Consider the following 11209-nt stretch of genomic DNA (forward strand, 5'->3'; position numbering starts at 1 on the left):
CCTTCACCGTCCCACCTTGGAGACACCCATAAAACATGGTAGAAGCATGATTCTGAATAACAAGAGTGCCAAAATAACAAAAATGTGTATTGAGCATATATTAGCATGTGGTGAAATATTGCAACAAGTGGTGGGGAAAAAAGACGACATTAGATGACAAAAAATGAGATGCACTTAATAAAAACAGTATAATACATAAAAATATAACATTTTCAATTGTTTTATTATTTAATTAAATTGCCAGATTTTTAGTATGCATTTATGGTGCGTCATTTTGGCAACACCACTAAAACCGTGCAAAATGGCTGACTGCACAAGATGTATAATACTTAATTGAAACGTCCTCCACCAAACGAATTTACGTTCCTTCTATTTCTTGCTTTGTAACGACAATCCCGCAAAGAATCGCGTTCTTTTGTGCACATGTAGTTTATCCCAATACGTGGCGTTACAGCGGTAACAACAAGCATAAGCGAGCCAGGTAGACGTAACATAACACCAAAGGTCATTGGAGCATAAAGTCACATGACTCACTTCCTCCATTCTTATGACACCTTTCATTTTACTCCACCTCCAATTTGTTCTCGCCGGAAAACGTTGCCAGGTTAGAAAGTTTGAAGGCAGCCGTTTACTTTAAAGATTGCATTTATTTAACAATAAAATTAACCTTTATGGAAAGTGGTGTAAATGAATGAAGTGTATTTTCAAGGTGTGAAATCTTTGAGGACAGACTGTAGAAATGATATTTTCCTGATATAATGAAATATTTGGTAAAGAGCAGTGGACACGACCCCCCGACTCGGGCAAGAAAAGGTGGATCTGGCAACCATGCAATACACTAGCAAGTGTCAGGTGTCTTGAGGTTTCGTCAAAGTCCACGGAAGTTTGTACAGGTAAGACTGCTTACAATCCGATCCCGTAAATCATATGAATTGATTCGTCGTTTTGTTATGATTTGTCTTAAAATAGTCACACGCTATGTTCATAGATTTGTTTTGGCCATAATGAGCTTTCAATATTTCCTTGGGGATACCCTATTAAACCGATCGATCATCTTACCCACATACTGCTTAACGATCTGTTAAAAACAGCGCACATGGCGTTCTCCCCCTTTCAACTGTTTTTACCTCTTAAATCAGCTACTTTGTCATACATCTGTAATTAGATAAATCATTCACTATATGCCTACTGTATTGTGGCCAATGGGAGCAGGATTCTCCAGTCCTACTCAAATGTTGTATATTCCACTATGCAGAAAATCAGTAATTAACAAAAAAACTTTTATGGTCAGTTCTGATTTATATGTATATTAAAAACAGTCTAGCCCATCAGTATTTTTTTTTTTGTAAATAGGGCTATATGTTCAGTATTCACCTTGCACTTAACCCCAAAAATGATGGACTGTTACTTTCTTTTTCTTCCTTCATGTAAAACCCTCAGAGCTGAACACCACTTTTGTTATATGATCCAGTAAAAAGATCTGAGGCGTCACCAAGGTTAGCACTCCCTTTCCGTTCGTCATAATGTGAGGCCATAACCACACAAGGCTGAAAGTAAAGATAATGAATCACCTGCAGAACAAAATCACACTCTTTAGGAAGTTATTTCAATTATTTGAGCAGGGTCAAAGAAATGAATGAGTTTAGATCCATTTTCTGATGTCATTGTTCCTTCAACAACTCTGGCTTTGAACCGTGTGACAACGAGATGACTGCATAATATTGTCCTACAACTCCACTGTAATCACACAGCAAATTCTCATAGAAACAAATTAACTAGTGTGGTGTTTGCAAATCACTCTCTACATTCTACAATTAAAGAGTGTTATATGTCGTCACTGCAAACAAAATAGTAAATGCATGTATTAAAAAGAATTTGTTCATAGTTTACATCGTTATGTAAGAAGGCCCAGCCATTGAGAAGATCAGTGCATTGTGGTGGATTTAGGCACGCCACTCGTAATAGCGTTCAAACACTTTGCAGTGTTTACTTTGAATTTATCACTTGCGGTAAAATGCCACTCCCTTGTGCAATTCTAATTACAGCGGAACCTCAGGGGTCAAACACAGTCGGTCTAGTCTGACCACTAATTCCAGTTGGTTTTATCTCATCATTGTAGCTCTAGCACCTCCCAAATGAGAAAAAGTAACAGAAAAAGAAGTGAAAATAATCTCATCAGTGGAGCCTATAGCATATTTAGTGCAAGCAATGTTATGGGTTCACTCTGATCATTGGCCGCTATTTGTGGCAAAGCAATTTTGACTTATAAAATGGCTTTAACACATTATGATAGGTTTCCAATCTGTGATCATTAAATGGATGAGTCACAGTCAACCAATTGGACAGAATTAAAAAAAAAGACTCAATCATTTAAAATTTCCCCTTTTTTAGAGCATTATTATCCCAGCATGGCTCTTCTGAGTTTCCCCCAGTGCTGCTAAATCATATTCATCGAGAACTTTGTGAACAGTAAGAGTGGGAGACATTCCCAGACTTTTGGAAGTTCCACTCTACTGAACACACAAAAGGTAATGGAGGGTTATCATATGTCTGCCACTGTTACGATATTGCAGAATAAAGTTAAATAGCGACCATGTGTTTTGAGCCATGCGGTTATGAGCCACCAGTGAGTTATGTCCACTGGCCTTCTGAAAATAACAGCATAGATGTTTGTACTTTCCATTTTAAAGTCAAACCGGCACAAGGAGTGCAAGTTTCAACTTGTGAATAACAACATTTTGTATGTTTATTTTGACTTTCAGAACAAACTTCTGCTAAGCATAACTTGTTGCACTGTTTTTTTTTTTTCCAACCTTTATGATGTATTTGTCTTCCAGGAATTTAGGCGGCTGGAAAGATGGAAAGCGCTCCGTTCAGTCGAAACGTATGGGTGACGCAGTCTTTGCGTGTCACGGCAAAGGAGATGTCCCTTGTCGGGGGGCGAGGACGAGGCAATGCCATTGCTGAGCGCTTCTCCAAGTGAGTTTACTCCAGGACTTCAGAAGTGCATTTATCTTATCCTGCAAAAAAAAAAAACAGCACTTACAAAATAATGAAAGATAACAAAGGGACTCTTGCATCCATTATGAAGAATCAATTGCTTTCTTACCTCAATACAATAATCCTAACTGTGGTTGTATAATCATTTAGACGTGATTCATTTTTATGTTGTTTCTCTCATCTTTTTAGATACCAAAAAGCTGCAGAGGAGTTAAGTGAAAATAAGACAAAAGGAGTAAGTAGTGCATGATTTCTTAATTCAAATACACACCACTATTTGAATCCAATTTCAAGTATTTTTAACCAATGTTCCATGCTGTTATTAATTGATAATTGTGATAACTCAATCACATGATATGTCTTCAAATTATTTTATTCAGACGCATAGATTAAACCAATTAATGGATAAGTGATGCTTAGCTGTAGGGTTATAGTCAGACTTTGCTCCTACTGGCTTCAGATAAAAAAGCCAAGGTACACATTTGCCACAGTCTGCCACAGTTTTAAAGGTTGCATGATGAGCTGACAGTTCAACAGGTTTATAACTATTTTGATTCGATTTCACCCATAAACATTAGTTGTTTTGTCTTGTTTCGCTTCTCATTGGCTACAAGTAGCAATGGGCAGAATATCAAACCTGTAATCCCTCCTCAGTCATTGTAATCCCCATGCAAGGGTCTCAAATGTTGCAACTGTATGATCGCAGCTTTGTCTGGCTAAAAGGCAACATAAACAAGCACGTAATAATAATGCTGATTCATATTGCATGGATAACAGAACAGCCACCATTATGAATAAAATGCAAAGTAATAATATCCAAGAACTTTTAAGCTATTTAAATTGCAAGGCTTACACAATATGATGTGCTACGGGGACAAATGTCAAAATAAGAGCTGAACGGAAATGATTAAGCCATGAAGAATTAAAAGAACACCTATTTGTGTTTTAAGTCCATTAATGCTACGGAGCATTGGGCAACCGACAGTTTTGATTGGCTGTTGAGACATTTAGAAAACTTAAAAGGTGAATGTTGGTTTGATGGGTCTTAGATGTTGGTGCATTGATCATTTGAGATATAACGCTAGAATAGATAGAAATAGCTCTATTTTGTCTCGTGTTTTTATTCTCTTTTACATTTAGTGAGTAGGATGTCATCAGAATGAATAACACACATGTATTGGGGAGCATCATAAAGCTAAGACTGTAGTCACAAAGGGTAAAAAAATCTATGACTATGTAGAGGGTAGAGGTAGTTGCGAAGGTGTATATAGCGCATGTTAGAACATAAGAGTTCACAATGAAGACCTTTAACAGATGGAGAAAAAGTAGCACATCCGGGACATTATCAACACCCGGTACCCCCTTTAAAATCAGTATTAAATCGAGAAGAAGTGTGATCAGGGACTCTGGCAAAAAGCCTGCATCAACATTAAAAGAGCTGCGAGGAATGTTGGCAAGTATTACAATTCTTGTTGTCCCTATATAAAAAATACATTGTTACAAAGAGAAAAAAGATCCAACGTAAACAAAAACCATGTGCTCCCTAGACATGCAAGAAAATGTGACAAAACAAATAGCTTTTATGACATCATCTGATTACCTTCTTACAGTGGTCCGTGGTAAGTAAGGTTTTCAATATCGCCCTCGTACTGTATTTTCACGACTATAAGGCGCACCGCATTATAAGGCGTTTTCAGTTTTTTCCATATATAAGGCGCACTGGATTATAAGGCGTCTATTTTGGAGAAAATTTTAGACTTTTAAGTGCGCCTTATAGTCGTGAAAATACGGTACTTGAAATTGAACCGAACTCATTCAAACAATCACATTTAAATTTAGACATAACGTTAAGTAAAGGCAGTTAAAGTATCATGGAGCATTTTTTTGTGTGGACAGTGCTTTTCTTGTAATGGGAGTGTTCTATTAAAAAAAAAAAAACAGAAAACAAGACGGAACACGATTGGGCGTTGTGTAAACATACTCTTGAGAAACACTCAAATTAAGATATACTCATTCACGACGCAAATAATCACAAGTTTCTTGTTGAGCACCCTCTGGAGAAATACTCATGTGAAGTTGTGCACATCTACCCTTAAAGTGCTAGTGCCCATTAAGATAGAAAACAACAAGCCACGTCAGATGTGGATATTTGAAAAGACCTTTGATAGAGCAGGGTTCAGTGGTGTGTGTGTGTGCACACAGAGCTAGAAGAGCTTTGTATCCACACAGTATACAAAGAGTTAAGACTTCTCATTATGTATCATTTCCTGCTTGAGTTGGCTAGGCTTTCTGACTTTTTCCCTATGTCAGAGGGGTTGGACTAAGTTGTGGGAGCATATTTAGTCTGGTGGTTAACATTTGGCACACTTCCACCTCACTCTCATCTGGAGAAGAGAAGGCGATCACACCACGCTGCCTGTTTTTAACCAAAGGTGGACTTTCTTTTTTTGCTCTATTTAGATTTTCTTTAGGTTTTGTTTGTATGATACACAATGGTAAAGACTTGTCTTTTTTTTTTTGCATCTATATGCGTATTAGCTAACTGTAAAACTGGTTGATGATTTTCCATGGCTCATTTTAGTTTTCTATGGATAGATGGTGAGAACAAGTAAATTTAATTGTTATAGTGTTTGAGATTGGTTTTCTTTCTTTTTTGGGGGGTTATTTGACATCATTATAGTGTCTAGGTCTTCAAAGCATGCCTACAAAAGTAGACTGAGATTTATGTGTGTGGTTAACGGTCATGTAGAGATCCTCTTTTTCTTCAACGTGTCATTCCGCTTTTGCAATTCAGGAAGTTTTTGAAGGTCACGCAATAGTTGCCGGTCTCCTACCCGTTTTTCTGCTCTCTGTTCGACCTGTTTTCTTATTTGCATGGATGGCAAAAAAAAGACAAGCTCAGTGTGTTTTGGTTTTTAGCAAAAGGTGAAGTTGTTCTCAATGGAATGCGGCATGCATGCTCAGCCCTGTTCGATACGTCTTGAGCCATTCATTTTGCCTCAAGCAGACTCGGCAAACCTCAATATTTCCGGGAATCACTTTCCTAAGTTGTTCCGTAAATGTGAAAATAAAGGCAGGCAAGGATATTTTTCCCTGCAAGTGTGCAGTCTCCTTAAGGAAAATGTGCACTTTTTATATACTGTTGCGACAAAGGCTTTCATGAACATTTTTCTACGTTGCAGGGCTTTGACGGAGCATCCTCCTCCTCCTCCCAACGTTCCAGTAATCTCAGCGCTCTGAAGAAGCGTTGGGAGCAAGCAGGGAACGGCAGTCATCAGGACAAGACGCCGTTCATCTCGGGGCCCATAAACACTCAGAGCACAACCGCTGCCCTGACCAGATCGTCTTCTGTCAGCGAGCAGGCCCCCGCAACCAAGAGCTCGGTGGCCCGGCAGCATCTTCAGGAAGATACGCTGAGTGCACCCTCCACCGAACCACTCCTCCACCAAGCCGACAAACAAAAAGGGATGGACAAAGATGTGCCGACACGTGGCGAACAACTTGAAGAGCAAGTTCCGACTAGTCCTTGTGCCTCCAGTGAAAAGCCCAGAGTGCCACTAAACAATCTAAAGAAGCGCTTTGAGAAGGCGGACGACACCCTAACAAAGGTGATCACCTGTTTTACTTATCTACATTGGGAATGATTGACAAATGACATTTAGTTTGACTTGAACAAGGTATTTTGTGGCCTCACCTCCACTATAATCGACGTTATTGGCAAATGTTCTAAACCAGGGGTGTCAAACTCCCTTTGGTCTGCGGGCCGAATACAGCTTAATTTGACATCAAGCGGGCTGGCCGGACCAGTAAACTCATTGCAAAATGACATAGAACTAACAATAAGCCCACTTTTTTTCCTTTCATCACAGAAATAGCAACAATGTTCCAAAAACGTTTAGTACCAGCATTGTGGAACTTAAAAACACTGTTTTTCAACATCTGGAAACCAGTTTGAACAAATGAATAACTTTCACAGCAATTATGTTGTCTGCACGAACTAAAACACTGCGCCCCTACCGGATAATACAAGAACTACGAATTTTAAAGAAAATTCATATTTTTTTTATACAATGCAGCTTTCTTCCCCGGGCCGTACCAAACCACCAGACGGGCCGGATCCGGCCCGCGGGCCGTATGTTTGACACCACTGTTCTAAACTAAGCATTAAAGTGCGCTCTAGCAAGTCACTTCACAAGTTTATTCAAGTTTTCAGCATGTGTCTTGCTTTCCTTTCTGACACGCTCTTACTAAAACAATCCCCTAAAAGCTCACCTTGTCCAAGAGAGGAATGTAGGAACATTCCTGACTTGGGGCTGTTGGCTCATTCAAACTGCTGTTATTATCTCACTCATCACATTTTCTCAACGTGCTCTCATCGGCTTGTTCGGACCATCACTCGTGTTTCAGTTTTTTTTTTTTTTTAATATGACAATGCTTCAGCTTTGTCACTTGGTCTAGACTGCATGGGAGTATAGTAACCTTTACATTTGGGTGTATTGGCGAACGACAGGAAGGCGGCCGAGTAAAAGGGAAAAGGCATGGGAGCAATGATAAGCTGATGAATGAATGTACTGATTGAATTATAAATGTTAAAGTTCAGGGAGGTGTGTCAATGCCAATGTTTAACTAGCATTCCTATTCTTTTCATCCAGGGTCCCAGGTCCTCCCTTCTAAGTACCTCATCTGATGAAATGATACAAACCTATGGTGAGATTTTGCATGAATTTCAACTTCAACAACAACAAAATGACAAGGGAAACAATGGACTTGGTGTGTTGTGCTCCATTAGTTAGTGACCGTGTGTTGGAAAAGACATCGCTGAGGGAGAAGCTGGCCAAATACTCTGCCGCTGTCACCAAACTAAGCAACTCAAAATCGGTAAGTAAAGGAATGGTCGCTGCTTCTGTTTGAACTTCTCGGAATCATTGTTATTAATATGCAAATGCAGCCGATTTATTCTATGTTGTGAATTGTCTGGCGGTTGAAGGGTTAAGTAAATAGCATTGAAATTTTGGTAGAATTATGAAATAGCAGAGCATGGTGTCATTTAAGAACCATAGCCACGCTGTCGACGGCCAATCAGCGCAAAGAACATTCAAATTTGATCCAGTCAGCTGCATACTCAATATCTGCAGAAAAGTTATAAAATAACAAATTAAAGTAGCGTGAAAAATGTCAGTCAAGTCACTTTCAAAAGCTAAAATATAATGCAATGTTATAAAGAATACCACAAAATGAATGTATTTCAAGAAAAGTGTGTTTTTACAGAATTAGAATTAGATGAGTCCCTAACAAAATCTTTCATGTCGTGCACAGAAGCAGATTTAAATTGAAAGTCATCTTTTAAAAAGTGCATTGTGTATTTTTTAATAACTATCTACATTTTTGTTGTCATCCTCGACTGGTTCCTTCCAGCCTGTGACCCCAGAGGTGCTGCCCTCCAAAATATCAATAGCCGTAATTCAGAAAGTCACACCTGGATCCGATTGCAATGGTAAGTCAACTCGATGGGAGTTTTAATTGAATTAAAGTATTGAAGTATTGAATTAAGTATACAGTGTTCCCCCGGTCATCGCGGTTAATGGGGACCGGGATCACCCGCGATAAGTGAATTTCCGCCAAGTAGGGATTCCCCTTCAAAAATGCTTAATTTGAATTTAATTCAAATTTTTTTTATTTAAAAATAATACCCCCCTGTATGTATGACATATTTATGTCCCCTTATCGGTGCCAAATACAACAAAGGCCTCACATGCTAGATGAGTTATGTCAACGTTGCTGTTGCCACTAGGGGGCAGTGTATCATCCCAAACCATTCATTCCCAATATAAAACACTTTCGAAGCGTTTATTTAAAAAATCCACGCTAATGGAATTTTAAAATAATATAAATTGCAGCACTATTATACTATACTGATACTGTTCCACTTTTTTTTAGGTTAGTCATGACACTAAAATTTTGCGTGTATTTTGGCTTTTTCAGGGGATACCAACAGTGAACTCCCCAAAGCGTCCAAGGTGAGTCCAACAGCCAACAGCTTTAAAGTCAATAGACAAGGTTCATGCTAAGCGCGTTTGTTTTGTGCACATAGAAGTTCTTTCCCGCCGCTAAGGAGACGTGTGTCGTCTGCGACAAGACCGTGTACCCCCTGGAGCGACTATCGGCTCTTCAGCACGTCTACCACAAGAGTTGCTTCCGTTGCTGCCACTGCAGCACAAAGCTCAGGTTACTCTACTTAAAAGTTTACTTTACAGTAGGAATGTTCAAACTTGTACTTGAAAGGTTGGATAAGTCCAGCTTGAAAGCTTTTTCCTTAAATTTAAAAAAAAAATTGGATAGGAATTGGTCAACATCTGCATGTAATGTATTAGTAGTATAACAAATGTGAATATTGTGCCCTACAGGAGTCAAGGTCTTAGTGAATTTGTGGAATGAGTAAATTGCAACTTTTTCTTTACTTCATTTTCAACACTTATCTCACCTGTTTTCAGCTTGGGTAATTTTGCCTCCCTGCATGGCAACGTCTACTGCAAGCCCCACTTCAGCCAGCTTTTTAAAGCCAAGGGCAACTACGACGAAGGCTTCGGCCATCGGCCTCACAAGGAGTTGTGGATACCCCGCAAGGACGGAGAGGAAGGCGAAGAAATGAACATCAAGTCGAAAGAACCGGCCGCGATGGCCAGGAGCAGGAGCGAGTCAGGGGAGAGTGTCACATCCACCGGCGAGGAGGAGGCGGTAGAGGCAGCGGCGGTAGAGGCAGCGGCGGTAGAGGCGGCGGCGGCAGCGGCGGTAGAGGCGGCGCAAGTCAAAGTTACCGACCTGGCCGCCAACCTGGAAACGCGGATGAAGATCCCCGTCGGCAGTGGGGAAAAGCCGGCCGAGTCGCGCAGGCTGAGGATCGCCTGGCCGCCCCCCGCCGATGAGCCACAACGCAGCCCGACCGCGGAAGGGGGCACGGAGGGGCCCGGCTCGGGACGAGCCTGGAGAACCAAGTGGCCCCCCGAGGACGAGTCCTCGCTCTCGACGGCGTCGACCCACAACGCCGAACTGAAGAGCCTCAGGAGGAGCTCCTCGCTTCGGGAGCGCAGTCGGCCTTTCACCGTGAGCTCCGTATCCGATATCGAAGTCGGTCCCGGGGATGTACGGCAGCCACGCCGGCCGCTTAAGGCCCTCCAGGAGTGGAGGGCGTCCCTGGAGAAAAAGAGCGAAACCAAAGAGAGAACGCAGGCCAGGAAAATTGAGTTGAAGAAGCAACAGATTGCGAGCGAAGAAGCAAACAAAAGCACAGCGGTGGGGGGAGTGGAAAGCCAGGACCAACGAGATCAGCCCGCACAGGGAGGAAGCGTGGTGGCAGTGGCGGAGACGGAAGCAGAGGAGGTCTCACCGAGCATCTCTTCCGACTTGTCGGCGTCCTCCTCCAACCCTAAAGAGAAGCACGCACCGCAGGATGTGGCTTTCTGGGAGAATGACAAAGACCAAAGCGAAACAGGGGAGCTGTCGCCCGAGGCCATCATCAAGCGAAACCGTTGCTACGACGACTACGACGAGTGAGACCACCGTCTCATAATTAATGTGCAAAAGAGATTTTGGATAGGATGAAATTAATGCTCAAGTCAGTTTTCTTTATGATTGAAGCTAGATGGCTAATTGTTCAATTACGTTGTGATTATACTGGAAGGAGTCGGATATTATTTTGCTACCGTGCTAAAGACAATTAGATTGACTGCAAACCAAACGTCTCAGGTCAACAAATGAGAGAGCTCTGCGCTAAAGAGCCTTTACTTTTGTCGCCGAACACCTTAATAGGGAAGGCCACGTTGCCATAGGTTGCCTTAACTGTTTTCCAAAGGGAGTTGAAATGTCACTTTGGTGTCACTTTATTTTTTAGCCTTTGGGAGTCAAGATGCTCTTTATATGTTCAAACTGCCATAAAAAAAAAGTCCAATCGACAAACTGTTTCCGATTAATATATTTGTCTGATTTTGTTTTTCCATACCTGTTCTTGTACACTAGCACAAAAACCATGTTTTTGTATGTAAAAGTGCACTAATGGATTTTCTCTATGATTGTTAAATAACTTTTACCATAAATTCCATTTCAGTGGCACTGTTTTTGTGTTCAAGTATAATAAAATGTAACATTAAAGGCAACACATTTTTTTTCTATCTACACTATGGATTATGAATCAACTCCATAACAATTGTCAAAT

At 40.8% G+C, this 11209-nt stretch overlaps 1 protein-coding gene and 1 long non-coding RNA gene across 4 annotated transcripts; one reads left to right on the forward strand and one right to left on the reverse strand.

The window, feature by feature from the left end:
- Positions 1-309: 309 nt before the first annotated feature.
- Positions 310-3834, reverse strand: LOC144202911 (uncharacterized). Its single transcript, XR_013327579.1, has 3 exons — positions 3638-3834; positions 3110-3200; positions 310-3020 (listed from the first exon to the last, which is right to left on the reverse strand). It is a non-coding gene; the product is annotated as an uncharacterized LOC144202911 (long non-coding RNA).
- LOC144202909 (LIM domain and actin-binding protein 1-like) lies at positions 592-11150 on the forward strand. Of its 3 annotated transcripts, none has more exons than XM_077726030.1 (10): positions 592-893; positions 2838-2979; positions 3190-3235; positions 6183-6608; positions 7653-7707; positions 7790-7878; positions 8416-8494; positions 8983-9017; positions 9092-9225; positions 9492-11150. In XM_077726030.1, the coding sequence occupies exons 2-10, from the start codon at positions 2858-2860 to the stop codon at positions 10549-10551; spliced, it is 2046 nt and encodes a 681-aa protein (XP_077582156.1). In that variant the 5' UTR covers positions 592-893; positions 2838-2857; the 3' UTR covers positions 10552-11150. The 3 variants fall into 3 exon arrangements, with proteins under 3 accessions (XP_077582156.1, XP_077582157.1, XP_077582158.1); XM_077726031.1 differs by lacking the exon at positions 592-893 and adding an exon at positions 1431-1496; XM_077726032.1 differs by lacking the exons at positions 592-893; positions 2838-2979; positions 3190-3235 and adding an exon at positions 5276-5432.
- Positions 11151-11209: the final 59 nt, after the last annotated feature.

Source organism: Stigmatopora nigra, chromosome 10 (genome assembly GCF_051989575.1).
Source record: "Stigmatopora nigra isolate UIUO_SnigA chromosome 10, RoL_Snig_1.1, whole genome shotgun sequence".
NCBI classification, from domain to species: domain Eukaryota; kingdom Metazoa; phylum Chordata; class Actinopteri; order Syngnathiformes; family Syngnathidae; genus Stigmatopora; species Stigmatopora nigra.